At 40.9% G+C, this 19,016-nt stretch overlaps 2 protein-coding genes across 7 annotated transcripts in view; one reads left to right on the forward strand and one right to left on the reverse strand.

Annotated features, from left to right (window-relative positions):
- Window positions 1-6,761: 6,761 nt before the first annotated feature.
- Window positions 6,762-13,492, reverse strand: LOC137250014 (uncharacterized). 6 transcript variants are annotated; one of them, XM_067782197.1, is made up of 5 exons: window positions 11,791-11,844; window positions 10,923-11,567; window positions 10,319-10,872; window positions 9,995-10,250; window positions 6,762-9,940 (listed from the first exon to the last, which is right to left on the reverse strand). In XM_067782197.1, exon 5 carries the CDS (start codon window positions 8,811-8,813, stop codon window positions 7,845-7,847), a length of 969 nt encoding a protein of 322 aa, XP_067638298.1. In that variant the 5' UTR covers window positions 8,814-9,940; window positions 9,995-10,250; window positions 10,319-10,872; window positions 10,923-11,567; window positions 11,791-11,844; the 3' UTR covers window positions 6,762-7,844. The 6 variants fall into 6 exon arrangements, with proteins under 6 accessions (XP_067638298.1, XP_067638299.1, XP_067638301.1 ...); XM_067782198.1 differs by lacking the exon at window positions 11,791-11,844 and having other exon boundaries at window positions 10,319-10,500; window positions 10,625-10,872; window positions 10,923-11,619; XM_067782200.1 differs by lacking the exon at window positions 10,923-11,567 and having other exon boundaries at window positions 10,319-10,724; window positions 11,791-11,835.
- The window catches only part of LOC137250015 (uncharacterized), a 38,036-nt gene continuing 32,509 nt past the window's right edge, over window positions 13,490-19,016 (forward strand). Inside the window, exons 1-4 of the mRNA XM_067782205.1 lie at window positions 13,490-13,664; window positions 13,737-14,419; window positions 14,481-14,573; window positions 14,657-14,773. The gene's annotated coding sequence lies outside the window, so the exon portion shown is untranslated. The remainder of the gene's footprint in view (window positions 13,665-13,736; window positions 14,420-14,480; window positions 14,574-14,656; window positions 14,774-19,016) is intronic.

The following is a 19,016-nucleotide window of genomic DNA, read 5'->3' on the forward strand; positions in this document are numbered from 1 at the left end:
AAAAACTAACCTACTTCAACAATATGTACATTATATATTTTATGAATTCGACGACCTTGCCGCTCACGAGAACTTGGAGTTTAAGTAGAAAGATTGAGAAAACCAAACAAAAATTATTTCTAATTCTCTTGGTTTTACAATGCGATGATACTCCACACGGGAGATGTGTATCCAAATTTATGTACGAAAGTACGTAAAGAAAAATGATGCGATCAACAAAAAAAGAAAGCTTGCATCCATTTGCATATATGTACGTACATACATAATTTGGTTAGGTATGTAAGTACATGTCAATTATGTTCTCTATCGTAGCATTTATGTATACTAAGTAGGTTGGTGGACAAAATGAAATAAGTGAACTTACTTACATGTGTTCCAGTGGTAATGGTTTGCTTACTCCAACGCTGTCCCACGAAGCGAAGAAGGCCTTCCTTGCTTGGTACGTAGCTGCTGGTATACGTTCATATGCTTCAAATATTATAATCAATTTTATCCAACCAAATTTACATTAGCAGTTATGTGTAGTTATCTCTATGGCCAATATTGTATTATATGGTTTGCGAAGGTCGCGTAAAAGGGGTCAAAGAATAACCGGCGCCGACAGGAGCGCCAGCAATTTAGAATTCAAGGGGCTGTGTACCACAACCCCTCAGGTTGCCAGCGCAATATATAGCTTCTCCAAACCCAATTGTCAACCTCACCTATCCGCGGCGAATCCTGTTTCACTAACAGACGAGGCTCTGGCGACCCCAAGCTCCTCATGGATTTTGGGGGTAGGGAGGGAGGGAATGGCCTGAAGGTTTAATGAGGCCACATAAATCGTTCCCGAGATGGTCGGGCTAGCACCTTAATGGTGCTATGGTACCGGAGCGTACCGGATTTGTATCCGGCAAAGGACCATCACATCGATGACACTCCCCAAAGCCTTCGGGGAGCAACCTTATCGCTACAACAACAACAACAGGAGCGCCAGCAAAAAAAATGAATTTAAGAGAATGGTGAGCAATTGGAGCTAAGAGAGTCTCCCAAACATTGGCAAATTCAAAGTTTTGGTTTTTGATTTCTTCGATCTTTTTCTCAAAAGAGCGATCAAGAAATTAATAAAATGGATGACGATTTACAACATCTTGTGGAACTAGGTCAGTTTAACACCTGATCATATCGTTTTCTTGTATGTTAATTAACATCGATTAGCTATGTTGTTAAAATGCAGTAACATAGCTACAATTAAATGATCCTTATATTCATTGGTCAAAAGTAAGTATAACAATTTAATAAAAAAGTTTATATTGAGTAACTAATTAGAAGTTATTACCAATTCAATTAACATTGTTTAAATATGTAGGAACCTAGGAAGATGGTTCTATTGTAGTTTCTTCAAAAAAAATTTTTCCTTAGGATGTTTTTCTTCTTCCCTTCCTTGCAATGGTATAATTATTTGAAGAGAAGTTAATTATTAACAAATATTTTCTTACTCTATTCAAAAGGTTACATAGAGGTAAGAATTAAGCCAAAATAGTGAGAGTAGGTATTATGGCAAATTCATTCCTTTGTGCTTAGGTAGGCTTTCTATAATTATTTAGACTAACAGGTAAATCTAAAGGTAAGTATAATTCATGTTTTCAGGAGACGAATATTCAGGAACTAAAGATAAGTTTAGTAGTAAGTATAATTGAAGATGTTCATTGTAGGTTATGACAAAGTAAGTATGCGCATGTATATCTACATGCAGCTGGAATCCAAATCCCTTGTTTTTATTTTTACTTTATAATGTGGGTCTTTCAAATCTGGTCTCTAGTGATTTCGGATCTGAAATGGAAAACCGCCTATTCCATTATCGGGTAAAACCGCGCTGATTATAAACTTAACTTTCACATGTTTAGGGTTTACAATTATAAAAGTTAGAACTCTCTTAAAAATTCATTATCTAAATGGTTGTATGTAAATTTTACCGGATCTGTGTAGGTCGAGAGGTTATGGTTTTGCTGGCTTCAGGAGTACCACCGCAGCAACACCAGCTTCACCTTTATGTTTGCAGGCCACTGTTTGATAAGTGCACGATGGCCAAATCACTGTAGGCATCTTTATCTTTATGCCGGTAACTGGATGCGGTGCCTATGAGACTAGGACTTTTCGAAGTCAGGCATATTATTTCGATTAGTTTAGACACTATTACTTTATATAACCGCACTAAAAAAACTTGGACTTTTTACTGGAGTTGATTGAAAAGAACACTCTTAAGCCCGGATATGAGCTCGAAGCCCATATGGTGCTTATGCCAAATAGATTGTCGATACATTTTGTTATCAAAAATCATATGTTAGCAGTGACAGACTGACGGAAGTTGGATTTAGACTAGTGTTAGATAGTACAGGTTGTAGCAACACCACCAAAAATTGCATATAAGCCGAAATGTACGAAATTATAAAAAAAAGTATATGAAAACTATATGCATGGCTGATCTATGCCTGTACCCACGGTACATTATATAAAATCCAACCCAAAATTGTTATTAAAATCCAAGGGGTGGCCCATGGGGGTAACGTTTTACAAGACGTTGCGCCACCTAATTTTTATCAAAAATTAGTAGAGGTGGTATCAAAAGACGCGTCTCGACCTCCGTTTTTAGAATCCAAAACCGTATATTTAAATTTTTATTTCTAATGCATAAATGTGTTCTGCGCGCATATAATTTTGATCCCCAAATCGATGTTGGACCCATCCAGGGTTATTTTTTTAAATCGCGGCCGAAGGCCGCCAACACAAAAAATTGTTCTGTGCAAAAAAACTATGGATCGGGCCCCATATTTCGGACCCTCCCGCTTTCATTTTACGGCTTTTTGTAAATAACCTTAGACAGAAATAAATTTTTTGATTTCCGCTTTCGGATTTTTAAATAGGAGATCAAGATGCGTCTTTTGATACCACCTTTGATACTTTTTGATAAAAAGTTGGTGGTGCATCGTCTTGTAAAATGTTACAGCTTGGCGGACATACATCAGGGGGTAGATTCAGTAAGTGTGAGTTTTAAAATGTACACTAATTCTTAATATAATTTTTATGAAATAAAAATATTTATTTAATTTATTTATTATTGCGGCTCTTTAGGCCTAAAACTTAAACTACTAAGCACAATGCATTATTAAAAAATAAATGTAAGGCGCGATAAGCTCCGAAGAGATCTAAGGCCGAGCTTCTCTTCCAATTTGCCTACATGTTTTATGCCGACTCCGAACTGCATCTGCAAGGCAGATGAGTTTTCACTGAGAGCTTTTCATGGCAGAAATACACTCGGAGTGCTTGCCAAACACTGCCGAGGGGCGACCCCTCTTAGAAAAATTTCCTTCGAATTGAAAGACCTTATTTCTAAAATTTTGATGTTGCTTTGCCCGGGGTGTGAACCCAGGGCATACGGTGGGGCAGGCGGAGCACGCTACCATCACACCACGGTGGCCGCCATTATTACAATCACTTATTTCTATTGAATATGCTGTTGCATTGCCATGTGATTCCGATCAGCATATTAACTAGCGTGACAAACGGACGAGTCTGGGAGCCACTCATTTAAGGGAGGTTGGAAAGGTCGCATTTCCAATCCTCCAGTGGTCCATGCTCAAGACAACAAAATTTGGAACTTATATTTTTCAATTATATTTATATTGTAACGAATTTGCTTGCAAATCCTCTTATTTGCCTTTTCTTCTAACGTTCGAATCACTAAACTGTTGAATAAATAACTCCAATATTGAATAATGGAAAAATGGCCTTTATTAAAGTACATCACAATAACACTTATACTTTGCAACTAGCTGGCTTAATAACCAAACTGATAGCTTAAATGAAACTGACTTTCAAAATAATACTGCTATTGCTCGCTAGATATCGTCTTAATCGAAACTGCTTGACAGCTCTAATCAAACTGAATTCCAGCGCCTCTACAATTGCCGCCTTTTATACTTTCGGATTTCAACGTTCGCTTATTCTAGGCGCTTCCAGAATCTACTAGTCCATTAGCTCTCAAACTTCGCAGCGGTAACTACAATTGCACGATTCATAGCTTTTCTCATTGCATACTTTCAGGAGTATCTCAGATATATGCATGTGTTTGTGCATTGAGTCTCCGCTGCTCGTATACGTACATGGCACATATGTGTAGACGCAATTATTGTTTCGTTTATGTAGACACATAATGATTGAATTATTGATGTGAATTCACGTCACTGCTTAGCATCGGCTTAGAGATGGCAGCACTCCTTAGTGTTGCTAATATTCGTAACACTGCCCTCCACCTAAGTCTGATCGTCCCGATTAGACAAATCTCCTGATCTAAACGTTGCCAGCCTTTCCAAATGTACCACTTTCATTTTGGTTCGTGGTTTACCGATGGTTTGTATGCGGTACACTACATCGTTGATCCGTTTTACAACTTTGTATGGGCCTTCCCAATTACGCTGCAATTTCGGGGACAAACCTTTTTTTCGTTATGGGTTGTATAACAGCACCAAATCTCCTTCCTGAAACCCTTCCGAATTAATTGCTTTATCATACCTTGCTTTCATCTTGTGACTCATAATTTTTGATCGTTGCCTTACAAGATCGTGTATCTCTCTCAGCTCTTCTTCCAAATCACTAGTGGATTTCTTAACATTTCTCTCCGCATTGGCATCTATCCCAAACTTCAAATCAGCTGGCAGTCTAAGGTCATTGCCAAAAATTACTTTTGCAGGGGTTTGGCCCGTTGTCTCATGCACTGCTGATCGGTAAGCCATCAAGAATAATGGTATGCGGTTATCCCACTCTTTATGGTACTTGTCTACTACTTTCCTTAAGCGCTCCTCCAATGTTCTATTGAATCGTTCTACCATACCATCGGATTGAGGGTGCAATGCAGTTGTCCGTGTTTTTCGAATGTCCAATGATTTACACATTTCCTGGAACACAGCTGATTCGAAATTCCTGCCTTGGTCAGAATGTAACTCCATTGGTACACCATGCCTTGCAACCCAATTGTTTATAAACACTTCTGCTACCGTTTCCGCTTCTTGATTTGGGATTGGGTATACCTCTGGCCATTTGCTGAAATAATCCATAACTACCAGTACATATTTGTTTCCGCCGTTGCTAGTAGGAAATGGACCGACGACATCCATAGAGATCCTTTCAAATGGCGCACCTGAGTAATATTGCTTCATCTGGCCATGACTTCGGGTTCTGGGCCCTTTCGCTCTGCTGCAAACCTCGCAGTTCGCAATCCACTCAGTGACCGACTGACGACAACCAACCCAATAGAATCTCTGTTTAATCTTCTCGAGCGTCTTCTTGATTCCAAGATGACCTCCGCTGGGACCATTATACAGCTCGCTGAGCACGTCAGGAATCCTCTTTATGGGAACCACTATCAGTTTCTTCTTGCATTTACCATCCTCACTCTCCCATACTCGATGAAGGCAACCGGATATCAACTCTAAACTGTTGCACTGTGCCCAATATGACTTCGCAATGGGACTTTCTGCTGACATCTCTTCTCTGTTTGGTCTTTCGTTTCATTCGAGCCCTTGCATAACACGTGACAGATCTGTATCTTCTAGCTGACACTTTCTTAGTTGTTCGTTGTCCCATTCATCTGTACATGTTATAGTCATTAGCCGGACATCTATAATATCTTCTTTAGCCTCGGCCTTTGAACAGTGCTTGCATTCCAAACTACATGGTCTTCGTGACATTGCATCGGCATTTCCATGGGTACTACCTTTTCGATGCTCAATGGAAAAGTCATAGCTTTTTAGTCGCTCGATCCACCGCGCCAATTGTCCTTCCGGATTACGGAACTGCAGAAGCCATTTTAAAGCTGCGTGATCTGTCCTGACACGGAATCGCTGGCCGTAATGCACTCTACTAATGCCAACAGCTCTCTCCGCGTAACGCAGTAGTTCCTCTCTGGTTTTCCAATCGAACGGCTGTAATATGCAACTAACTTCTCCTGTCCATCGACCAGTTGTGATAAAACGCCTCCTATAGCATATCCACTCGCATCTGTATCTAGAATAAATGTTGCTCCTGGAATCGGATATGCTAACATTGGGGCAGTGCACAAACGCTCCTTCAATGTTTGGAAAGCCACTTCTTGCTCCTTCTTCCATTCAAAAGCTTTATTTTTCCTTGTAAGCTCATGGAGGCTATGGGCTACGCTGGAAAAATTTGGTACAAATCGGCGGTAATATGTGCACAGCCCAAGGAAACTTCTTAATTCATGTAGGTTCTGTGGTCTTGGCCAATCCTTTACAGCCTCTCTCCTTTCGTTCGCAGTGCAGATGTCCTCTGTCGTTACCTTGTGACCCAAATAATTTACTTCCTTTTTAAACAGCGCACACTTTTTGGGACTTAACTTCAGACCAGCGCCAGCTATTCTTTGGAAAACTTCCTCCAAGTTCCTAAGATGTTCATCAAAATTCTTGCCCAATACGATGATGTCGTCCAGGTACACCAAGCATGTTTTCCAATGTAGTCCTTTCAGTACCTGGTCCATGAGTCTCTCGAAAGTAGCTGGTGCATTACAAAGTCCAAAAGGCATCGCTGTAAATTGCCAAAGACCATCACCGACACTGAAGGCTCTTTCACCTCCACTTGCCAGCAGCCGCTTTTCAAGTCCAGCGTGGAAAACCATTTCGTACCTGATAGCGAGTCCAGAGTGTCGTCAATTCTTGGCAATGGGTAGCTATCCTTTTTCGTTACGTCATTCAACTTCCGGTAGTCCACGCAAGACCTCATTTTTCCATCCTTCTTCTTTACAAATACTACCGGTGAGCTCCATGGACTAGCTGATGGTTCGATGACGCCGCTGTCGCTCATTTCTTGTATGATTTGACTCACAACTTCCCACTTCGCCAGTGGAACACTACGTGGAGCTTGAAGGATCGGCCTCGCATCTCCAGTGTCAATTTGATGTTTCACAACATTGGTTTGGCCTGGTTTAGAACCATCCTGGTCAAATATGTTCGCGTACTTTAGGAGCAATGGTTTTGACTTACTCTGATATACTTCCTCTAGCCCCTGCGTCCATGCCGTGATGTCATTTGAAAGATCAGTATTACTAGCTGAAACGTGTTCCTGGAGCTGTTCACAGTTAATAACTACTTCAGCCTCTTGGCATCTTCCCAAAATAGCTCCTTTAGTCAGTTTGAGTGGTGACTTGAACTCATTGAGTACTCTTACCGGAATACGTCCATCTTGTTTTGTCATAGCCAGGGTTTTTCCTACAAGTATGTTTAGTGCTGATTTGTTTGCTGCTTCGACAACCCACAATTTGTTTTTCCCACAATCTCCATCAACCTTTGCCCAGATGACTGCTTCGGATTTTGGTGGTATTTGCTGACTCTCTTCCACCAGCACTCGTTTACTGCTGTAGCCTCTCTCGTAGCCGAAATTAAGTGGTACATCCATGTTTTTTTATCGCATCGTCTTGCTTTTCATGCCGATCTTGATGTCCTGGTCGATTAAGAAGTCCACTTCAATTATGATTTCATCAACAATTTCTGCCACTATAAAATTGTGTACTACCGTGAAGTTCCCAATTGAGACTTCACATGATACTTCTCCTAGAACCGTGCTGTCTTCTCCAGTGGCTGTACGCAATATTGCTCCATGCAATGGTCTTATCTTCTTGTTGACTAAATCCGCTCGAATGATGGAATGAGATGCACCCGTATCTAGAGTCAGTAAACGTTCCTTTCCATCCACATGTCCTCCGACAGTAAGATTGCTCGACCTTCTTCCAATTTGTGAGATAGAGATTATGGGGCATTCAATTGAGGGAGTCAGCTGTCGCCCCTTGCTGCTGACTCGCTTTAGTTTAACGATTGATTTGTCTTGGAGATTTGCTCATCTCCTTCTGCTCTGCGTTTACGACCACCCACATTGTTGGAACTGTTAGGGTTGGTGTTGCAATAACGCGCAATATGCCCTGGCTTTCCATACTTAAAGTATTTGACTGCATCATTATTCTTCTGCTGCGTACCCTTCAATGCTTCCAAAATTGCGTCTACCCAGTCTGGCTTTTCCACTTCCACGCGATGAGCTCTGTACGCTGGCTTACTCAAAAGTGCCGCTGTTTCCTGAGTCAGTGCAAGCGATACCGTTTCAGCAAATGTTAGTTTTGGATTCGCATATGTAGCCCGCTTCGTTTCCATTCGTATGCCATTTATGAAGCTCTGGATTTTTACCCTTTCAGTGTATTCCTCGGGTGCGTCCGCATTTGAAAGATGAGCCAATCTTTCAATATCTGAAGCAAACTCCTGCAATGTCTCATTTGCTTTTTGGTAGCGGTTTTGCAACTCAATTTGGAATATATGTTTCCTATGCTCGCTTCCGTAACGTCTCTCTAAAGCGCTCATCAATGTTTCGCAGTTGTTCCGCTCGTACTCTGGGATGGTCTGTAAGATTTCCGCAGCTGGTCCTTTTAACGCTAGAGCTGCGACTTTATCTTCAGCATTCCAGTTGTTCACTGCTGCGCTCTTCTCAAACTGTAGCTTAAAGACCTGAAAATGAACAGAACCGTCAAAGGATGGTGTTTTTACCTTTGGATTGCTTGCTGAAACAGCTGGGCGATTTAATTGCAACTCTTGTATACGACCTCTCAAAGCATCCACCTCGGCTTCAATTTTTTCCTCAAACTGCGTTATTTTCTCGTCCATACGCGCTTCGAGTTTTGATGATATACCCGCCTCTTGTGCTTCGAGTTGTACTGTTATGCGTGCCTCTTGTTCTTTCAGTTGTGTCTCCATCTTTGATATAATCTGTGTCGACATTTCTGACATACGTGTTTATTGTGCTTCAACCTTCGATGTTATTTCTGACGACATTTCTGCAATATGTGCCTCCTGTGCTTCCATCTTGGATGTTAAACGTGTCTCCTGCGATTCCAGCTGAGATACCACTGTCGATGTTTGAGCAGTTATTGCAGCCAATATTATGTTCAAGACTGTGCTCGTAGCTCTCTGCGATGTTTCGTTTTTCTCTTCAATTTTTGTTGTTGTCTCGTCCCCATCAGGATAAAAGACATACTCGTCCACATCAATTCCTTCTACTTCCATTGCCTCTCGTAGCTGTGCCTGAAGTTCCAGTTTAACGAGGCTTGTATTCAATCCACGGCTCTCCTACTCCTTCTTTAATAATCGACGATCTATGAATGTGATAAGAATGAGTAACCTCAGTACAAATAAAAGATAGTTATTTAACATTATCTGTACAAAATTTAAAGGCTAATATAGCAGCGTAAATAAATACTTATAATAAATGAGAATGTGTGTGTTTGTTTCTAAATTGAGGAAACCGTTTATTGGCTGGGTACATAACAAGGCTAAATATTATTTCGGAAAAAGCACCAACTGCCACGTTATGTGGAAAAATGTAGTTTTGGATAGTCACTCGAATAGTTAATAAAGGATTTTCCGTACAAATTCCCAATTATGCGTTTGCGGATTTCACACAGATCGCATTGGCCTTTCTAGTAAGTATTCCCCTAGTTCCTCTCTCAAACTAAATGCTTCATTTGTTGATCGATTGGAATGAGCAATTCGAATAGATGTCATTCTTGTTGAAAGTTGTCCACAATCGAAATTCCCATTTTCATCACTGCTGGCTCTGTTCGGATCGAAGTATCCACTACTTCTGTCAAGCATTAAATAATTGTGCAAGACTATAGTTGCTAAAACAATTTTGTCCACATTTTCTGGAGCAGCGTGAATCGTTGTATGAAGAACTCTCCATCTATTTGCTAATATACCAAAGGTGTCTTCAATGTGCACTCGTACGGAGGATAATCTTTTGTTATACTTTCGTTTGGAGGGTGACAAAGTTCGATCAGGGTAAGGGCGCATGAGATTAGGCTTTAGAAGAAATGCACTGTCACCGACGAAAAAATATTGAAATATTTGGTCCGTACCTATTTAAAATATGGCACCAATTAACTGAAACCTTATCTGTTATAACATTTTACCTGGAAGGTTATTTGGGGGAGGAATTTCCATTTTCCATTTCTTAGAATCATATTACCAAATAAGCTTCGTGCCAAAATCCCCCGATAGCTTTGAAATGAAAACGTATAACTATCATCGCATATTGTCATCAGAACTACACTGAATGTCTTTTTGTAATTAAAAAAGAGTGAACCACTACGTTTGGGGCAAACTACTTTCACATGTTTGCCGTCCACCGCGCCGATACAATGTGGCATTCCAGTTTTTGCATAGAACCTATCCAAAATATAAATAATATATGAGTATATATAGTTACTAAATACCATAATTCTATTGGAGCAAACCTGTCTGCAATGTTTCTCAGTTCGGTTTGATTTGGTTGGGAAAGGAAAAATTCGCGTAGTCTATGCCAAATTGCATCGCATATCTCGTATATTAGCCGTGTTTTTTTTACACGTAAATGTCTATACGCTTAAACTTTATATGGACTGCTAATCGTCAAGCTTTAAATACACCTCTGAAATTGCTGCGCATAAAATGTGTACTACTAAATTTCAATACACATTATACTCAGATGTAACTCTACACTAATTCTATGTATTCTATGTGTGTCCACAATTCATCGCAACTGATTTAGCTATATGTTATACCCTATGGCCATCAGAGGGTTGTGTCTCCGCTTTTCGGTACACCCTGTGGCTGCAGCTAGTTATTTAACCACTGCCGCTAGGTGGGTCTCCTAAGCATTATCTAAGCGAGGATAGGCGATTTTTTTCACGCGCAAACGCAAACGTATACGCGTGTATAAAAAAACACGGCTGTTATTTTCCTAACTGTAGAAACTCCCAATTTATATGACCAAGCTAAATACATTGGGTTACAGCGCTGTGCCAAGAACCTGTTGAAACTCCATTTTTACACAGATATATAGTTTATATAATTACTTACATCAAAGTGATACCCAAACGGATTTCTTCACTTATTGGTTCTCTTATGGAAAAACGTTGAAGTCGCTCTCGTAACAAATTCAGTTTCACATTAAACTTTGCAACATTCATACGTGTTGCCTTGAAGAAATGTTCTTCATCTGAGAGTTTCAACTGTTCGAAGGAAGTTTCGTGGAAACTCGGAGTCTTCCTTGTACGATTAACTGGCCGCACCCACAATCGCCGTTTCAACTGCTGGCACACCTCGCGATATATATTCACCATTACAAAAATGATGTTTATAATAACATATTTTCAACGAACGCCCTCTGTTATTCATTTTTTGTATATACTGCTAATGCTGACTTTAAATTGAATTCATTTCCCACAAGAACTGGTCACTAATATAAGAAATTATTTTCCATTGAAGAAATGTCAGAAAATATCGCCGCCGCTGCCTATTGTGTTTAACTGGACGAAACATCTGAGCGTAAATTTGAAATGTCATCGCCCGACGCGGCGTAAATCGTCGTCGCTCTGCATTGTGTTTCAAACTTAAAGAAGAGCGATTCACTAATCGATCAAAACATATAGATCTACGCTTTTTTTTCCACGTCATAGATCATCCTAGAAATCACCAAAATGGAATCCGCAGCTCTAGGAAACTCTTAGTTTATGAAATATAAGCTTTTTAATTTCCAAATTTAGTAAAATTTCAACTTCAGTCCTGCACTTAATTATATATATTATATTATATTTTTTATATCGTTTAAAAGTTATTCGCGGAAAACCCGTCGGTACTATTGTCGCTTTTTTCGTTTTTGCAATTAGACAAACGAAAACATATCAATAGCCGTGTTTTTAACACGCGTATATACGTTTCCGTTTACGGGTAAAAAAACGGCCATCGACAGTGGCGCATAGCCATATAAAACATTTTCCAGCACTGCCCCGCAAATGTTAAAATGCCACACAAACTTGGCAGAACTGTATACGTATACTTATTTTTTTGGTTTATTTATGATTTTTAATTGAAAATGGAGGCGGCAAGAAAAGTTCTTGAGTAATACAACAATTTCATACATTCGGTCATTAATTATATAAATCGTTTTCAGAATTCCGAAAGTATGTTCCTCGTTATCAATGAAGTTCTAGACATAGCTGAGTTAGCCGACGAGGTAACTTCATCCAGTTCAGATGAAGACTCTGGTAGCGAGGGCGACGCGCCTGGAAGATGTCAAAACTTTGTTGGAACTATTGATGCAATGAGCGAAAAAGATTTTAAGTCCCACAGGAGAATCAAGCTAGGCACTGCAAAAATGCATTTCGCTTCGCGAAGTCTAATGAAAACCTTAAATTACAGAAAGATGTTCTCAGAGCTTAGTTGCACATATGTTGGAAGGTCAAAAATAAGTTCCAAATGTTGTGTTTATATTTACGTGTGTATATTAGCAACACAGTTACCTTTCGTCAACTTGGTAGCTTATTTGGAGTGACGAAATCAACGGCATGGCAAGTTGTTCGACGCGTTACTTCATGGCTTGTTACCATAAGTCAGGAGTGCATCAAATGGCCAGGAGGGCCGGAAATATGAAGGAACTGCTACAAGTTTTACGAAAAACGACAAATACCCAACGTAATTGGAGCAATAGACTGCACACATATAGCCATAAAAGCGGCTAAGGTTGGAAAGGAAAACTATTTTGATAGAAAGCAAAATTACCGTTTAGTTTTGCAAGCAGATGTAGATGCAGACAAAAAGTTTATAGATATTTACTGTGGTGGACCAGGCTCTTTACATGACAGTCGTGTTCTTAGAAGATCCTCGCTTTTCGCACATGCTGAACAAAGCTATGAGGAAATGTTTCCGAATTCAACTTTTTTACTTGGAGATTCGGCATATTTTAATACAAAGTGGTTAGTGCCTCCATATAAAGACAATGGACACCTCACGGAACTTCAGAGAAGTTTTAATCAGCGGCATTCACAAACGCGTGTGACAGTAGAAAACAGTTTCGGTTTGTTCAAAACACGGTTCCGACGATTGCTAAAGTTTACAGAGCATACTGATATAAATGCAGTCACGAATTTAATTTGCAGTATTTGTGTTATGCATAATAAAAGATGATATTGGTGAAGAAGAAAATGTAGAGCAAGTGGGCTTAAGTTTTGGGTTTAGTTGATTTTGGTAGTTCACACCTAAGTCGCCGAGAAGAATTATTTAACTATCTTTACCAAAATAACTAGTGCTTTCAATCAGCGGCGGATAAAGTACATGTTATTAAAAAATGTACTGATCATTACTTCTAATTATCACAGAACAAATAAAAACTTTTATCATAATGAATCACATTGAATGCATTTGAAGATTTGTTGCTCATCGACTTTTCTTTTGGAGTAGCGCATCTTTTACACACGGCAACTCTATCAATTCAATTATTTGACGTGTGGATTTGGCACAACTTACCCATTGTTTACTATTTATAGATTTGCAATCTACTAAACAGAAATGCTGGCTGTCTTTAAAAAATTTACCAGCTGGATTATATAAGAGTAATTTTTGGATTTAGTACTTGTAAGGTTGAGTCAAACAAATTGCATTTAACAAAAATTGATGGATCCTGCCACTCTCTGGTGGAATTCAATGGCAAAGTGGTGGCTGGTATAAACAGGTTTGTACCCCTTTACGAATTGACTAATGAAAAGGAGTTGCGAATGGAATGTAATATACAAAATAAAACTGATTTGTATCTAAAAGCCAAAGGTATGCTATAATGTAGTGAAGTTCACGAAGTATGTATAAATATGTATATATAACACTTCTTATTCTATTCAGGTGACTGGTGGGATATTTAATGCGTTCAATGACTTTATTGCAACACAAGCAAGTTGAGATATCTCGTGGTTGAGATCCAAAATGGATGCATGCCGTCGAAATTTTGGATGATACATTGGCAATTCTATACGACAGCATGACACTGCTAATACGCGTCGAAAGAGGTGTCAAAAGACGCGTATTAATCTCGACAACAATAATCCGAAAGCGGAAAATAAAAATTTTCCGGACAGAGCGGAGATATTTGCAGTTGAAGTTGGCGATTTTCATGTGGTTTTTGTAATCGTACCCACAAAAAAAATTGTGAACGCAGAAGCACATCACCGTGGCGGTAGCTACGGTTATTCCACACACCCGGACTTGGAATGGCGTAGCCCAGGGTTTATTTTTTATAAGCGCGGCCAAAGGCCGCCAACGCAGAAAGGTGTTCTGCGCAAAAATACTATGGATTTCATCCCCGGTTTCGGAGGGACCCGCGGGTCTATTTGCGGTTTTTGTTAATATCTTTTAAAATTTTTATTTTCCGGTTTCGGATTATTAATACTGATGACAAGGCGCGTCGTTTGACACCTCTCTCGATATTTTTAGACGCGTATTAGCAGTATCATGCTGTCGTATAGAATTACCGATACATTCTTAGGCTCGGAGACTTCTGGAAATCTTTTTGTTTTTCAAAAGCATAGGTAAAAAATTATCAAATTATTTCGATCCAACATCATATCTATCATTCTTTCTCCACTCCAGTGCGGCCACCACAGATGAAGAGCGACAGCTGTTGCCTGAGGTAGCTGGCTTCCATTTGGGCGATGTTGTGAATATATTTCGTCACGATTCATGGTAATACAAAGTGTTGGCGAACGCACTACACCTATTTAAGGTTGTGTGTTGTATTGTTGTTGATGTTGTTTTTGTACTGACAGTGTTTCGCCATTCAATGGGCACGATCACTTACAAATTGTCATCAAAGTCCTATACCGGGAGTCCAAGCTAACTGGCAGTTGGAACAGCAGCAGACCATAAGGAGATTGGTGTTAGAGGTAGGTTCCACATTACAATTAAAAAGATCGTTGGTGTCATGTGGGGACACATCGCATGCAGGACATACACTATGTATTACGTTAAGTTGGGTCAGGGTGACTCGTGTCTCCCTTGGTATTGTGCTTTGTTCTTCTGCGAGAGTGGGATATTGTATATTGATAACAGGGTTCACCAGGCGTGTCCAGTCAAAGGCGTTTACCGATTCTGTGTGGATTTTGCTTAGGGCCTCCTTATACTTTTCTGGATTAAACGGCTGCGTTGGCAGGTGCCGGATCTCGTTAAAGAGCTTATGGAGATGTTCTCTTCAGCCTTTCGGAGACGGCGCTACATCAAGCAGCTGTTTCCTAGGGTGTCCTGGTTTGTGACAAGAAAAAACTGTCTGTTCAGCATTTCGTTGTGCTCTTTGGCCCCGCTATGTAGGTGGTGTTCGGCGGTCATAAGGAGACATCAAGTGGCAGGTCTGATTGCAGCATTTTGACAGGCCTGTAGTCTTTTTTGTTTTTTTTTTAAGATCAGGCGTCCAAACTGGTGACGCGTTACTCATAAGCAGCCGCCCAATTTCTTTGTACATGGTTATCAATGTTTCTTTATGTTTTCCCCAGCAAGATACTTGCGGATTTTGTTGCGGTTTTGTGCTTTGGATACAGTTTTGGTGGCATGCGCCTTGAAGGCCAGAGTATTATCGAACGTTACCCCTGAGATATTTGGCTGATTGACAGTTGGTAGTGTGGTACCATCAACGTGAACGTCCAATATTTGCGGCATCTGTACCTTTGTCGGTGATAATGCCAGGTTCCGCGAGGTGAAGAAACTAGAAAGATGTTGTTGTTTTTGTAGCAGTGCTTCGCCCCATCAAATAGGTGCGAGCAATCATAAATTGTCATCAATGTCCTCTAACGGGGCTCCAAGGAAACTTGCTGTTTCAACAGGGGTGGAACATAATGAGAGGGGTGTTAGAGGCGATGGTTCCACAATACAGTTAAAGAGATGGTTGGTGTCATGTGGGGACACATTACAAGCAGGACATATGTTTTGTATGTCGGTGTTGATTCTGGATAGGTAAGAGTTTAACCTGTTACAGTTCCCAGATTGCAGCTGAGCTAGAGTGACGCGCGTTTCCTCTGCCAGTTTTAGGTATTGTTTTTTGAGTACATGATTCACCGGAGAATTCCTGTCATAGGCGTCCGACGCCTGTTTGTGGATTTAACTGAGGACCAGCTTGTGTTTTTTAGCTTCATACGGCGGCAATCTCAAGTGTCGTATTTCCTCATAATGCTTACGGAGATGACTCCTTAAGCCCCTGGGCGGTGTAGGCTCATCAATCAGATGTCTGTTGGGATGGCCAGGTTTCTGGGTATTCAACAGGAACTGCTTGGTTAGCATTTTATTTCTTTCTCTAATGTGGAGTATTATAGCCTCATTATGTAGATGGTGTTCTGGAGACATAAGAAGACAGGCCGTTTCGGTTCTGAGGGCGGTATTTTGGCAGGCTTGTAGCTTCTTCCAGGGAGTAGTCTTTAGGAAAGGCGACCATATCGGTGACGCGTAGCATGCAATCGGCCGGCCAATTGCCAATTTGGAGGTGGTGATGAGCGTTTCTTTATCTTTACCCCAAGCAAGAGATGTTAGGGTTTTATTGCGGCTCTGGATTTTCGGTACAATTGCGGCTGCGTTCTCACCAAAATGTTGATCCTGATCGAAACTAGAGAGATCGAAAAAACTAGAAAGATCGGAGAGATAGCTGTTTACCTTAGAACCTAATTCATCTATTAAAGGGCCAGATCCCATTGCCATAATCGTGCAGTCGCCGGCATAGGAAATGATTGTAACTCTTTCTGGTGGGGAAGGGAACTTTGATATATAGAAATGAGATTAGGCGGGGATTGGACACCATCCTGTGGGACCCCCTTTTTAATTTTCCTTAGCTTTGAGATTTTGTTCCTAAATTGAACCGACGCTTTCCGACCATTCAGATAATTAGCGGTCCGTCTTTTTAGAAAACGGGACAGGCGCGAGCTTACTATGTATGTACGTCTTGGAGTAGCTTGTTGTTTGACTGTGTCAAAAGCTTTTGACAAGTCAAGTGCAACGAGCACCGTCCTGTGATGGCGATATAGTCTATACCCCATTGTTCGGCCGGGGTGCGTCTGATCCTTGCGAGAGTTGGGCGCACCGGGTCGATCTCAGTGGGAATATGCGTACGGAAATAAAAATAAGAGAATACGAGATTTTTCGTTATAATGATATGTTTTATTGGGTAAATAAGAAATATACAGGAAAATATATTACCTTGTGAATATATGACTACGGCAGAGATCGCTGGCGGCATATGCGTATGGTACGGCTGTTGAAATCCAAGAGGCCGGTTGTATAGCAAGCTTCAACCGTTGACCCGCAAAATCCTCCCTTTTGGAGAGGAAAGGCATATGCATGTCGGGGTTGATGTGTGGGTGCCTTTCCCCTCCAAAAGGGAGGATTTTGCGGGTCAACGATTGAAGCTTGCTATACAACCGGCCTCTTGGATTTCAACAGCCGTACCATACGCATATGCCGCCAGCGATCTCTGCCGTAGTCATATATTCACAAGGTAATATATTTTCCTGTATATTTCTTATTTACCCAATAAAACATATCATTATAACGAAAAATCTCGTATTCTCTTATTTTTATTTCCATACGCATATTCCCACTGAGATCGACCCGGTGCGCCCAACTCTCGCAAGGATCAGACGCACCCCGGCCGAACAATGGGGTATAGACTATATCGCCATCACAGGACGGTGCTCGTTGCACTTGACTTGTCAAAAGCTTTTGACACAGTCAAACAACAAGCTACTCCAAGACGTACATACATATTAAGCTCGCGCCTGTCCCGTTTTCTAAAAAGACGGACCGCTAATTATCTGAATGGTCGGCAAGCGTCGGTTCAATTTAGGAACAAAATCTCAAAGCTAAGGAAAATTAAAAAGGGGGTCCCACAGGATGGTGTCCAATCCCCTCCTAATCTCATTTCTATATATCAAAGTTCCCTTCCCCACCAGAAAGAGTTACAATCATTTCCTATGCCGGCGACTGCACGATTGTGGCAATGGGATCTGGCCCTTCAATAGATGAATTAGGTTCTAAGGTAAACAGCTATCTCTCCGATCTTTCTAGTTTTTTCGATCTCTCTAGTTTCGATCAGGATCAACATTTTGGTGAGAACGCAGCCGCAATTTTTTTTCGGTACATCCAGAGCCGCAATAAAACCCTCACATCTCTTGCTTGGGGTAAAGATAAAGAAACGCTCATCACCACCTCCAAATTGGCAATTGGCCGGCCGATTGCATGCCACGCGTCACCGATATGGTCGCCTTTCCTAAAGACTACTCCCTGGAAGAAGCTACAAGCCTGCCAAAATACCGCCCTCAGAACCGAAACGGCCTGTCTTCTTATGTCTCCAGAACACCATCTACATAATGAGGCTATAATACTCCACATTAGAGAAAGAAATAAAATGCTAACCAAGCAGTTCCTGTTGAATACCCAGAAACCTGGCCATCCCAGCAGACATCTGATTGATGAGCCTACACCGCCCAGGGGCTTAAGGAGTCATTTCCGTAAGCATTATGAGGAAATACGACACCTGAGATCGCCGCCGTATGAAGCTAAAAACACAAGCTGGTCCTCAGTTAAATCCACAAACAGGCGTCGGACGCCTATGACAGGAATTCTCCGGTGAATCATGTACTCAAAAAACAATACCTAAAACTGGCAGAGGAAACGCGCGTCACTCTAGCTCAGCTGCAATCTGGGAACTGTAACAGGTTAAACTCTTACCTATCCAGAATCAACACCGACATACAAAACATATGTCCTGCTTGTAATGTGTCCCCACATGACACCAACCATCTCTTTAACTGTATTGTGGAACCATCGCCTCTAACACCCCTCTCATTATGTTCCACCCCTGTTGAAACAGCAAGTTTCCTTGGAGCCCCGTTAGAGGACATTGATGACAATTTATGATTGCTCGCACCTATTTGATGGGGCGAAGCACTGCTACAAAAACAACAACATCTTTCTAGTTTCTTCACCTCGCGGAACCTGGCATTATCACCGACAAAGGTACAGATGCCGCAAATATTGGACGTTCACGTTGATGGTACCACACTACCAACTGTCAATCAGCCAAATATCTCAGGGGTAACGTTCGATAATACTCTGGCCTTCAAGGCGCATGCCACCAAAACTGTATCCAAA

Source organism: Eurosta solidaginis, chromosome 4 (assembly GCF_040869045.1).
Source record: "Eurosta solidaginis isolate ZX-2024a chromosome 4, ASM4086904v1, whole genome shotgun sequence".
Taxonomy (NCBI): Eukaryota; Metazoa; Arthropoda; class Insecta; order Diptera; family Tephritidae; genus Eurosta; species Eurosta solidaginis.

Excerpts from the sequence above, each read along its gene's own strand:
- LOC137250014 (XM_067782202.1), bottom strand. The coding sequence starts at position 8,813 with ATGTCAGAAATGTCGACACAGATTATATCAAAGATGGAGACACAACTG.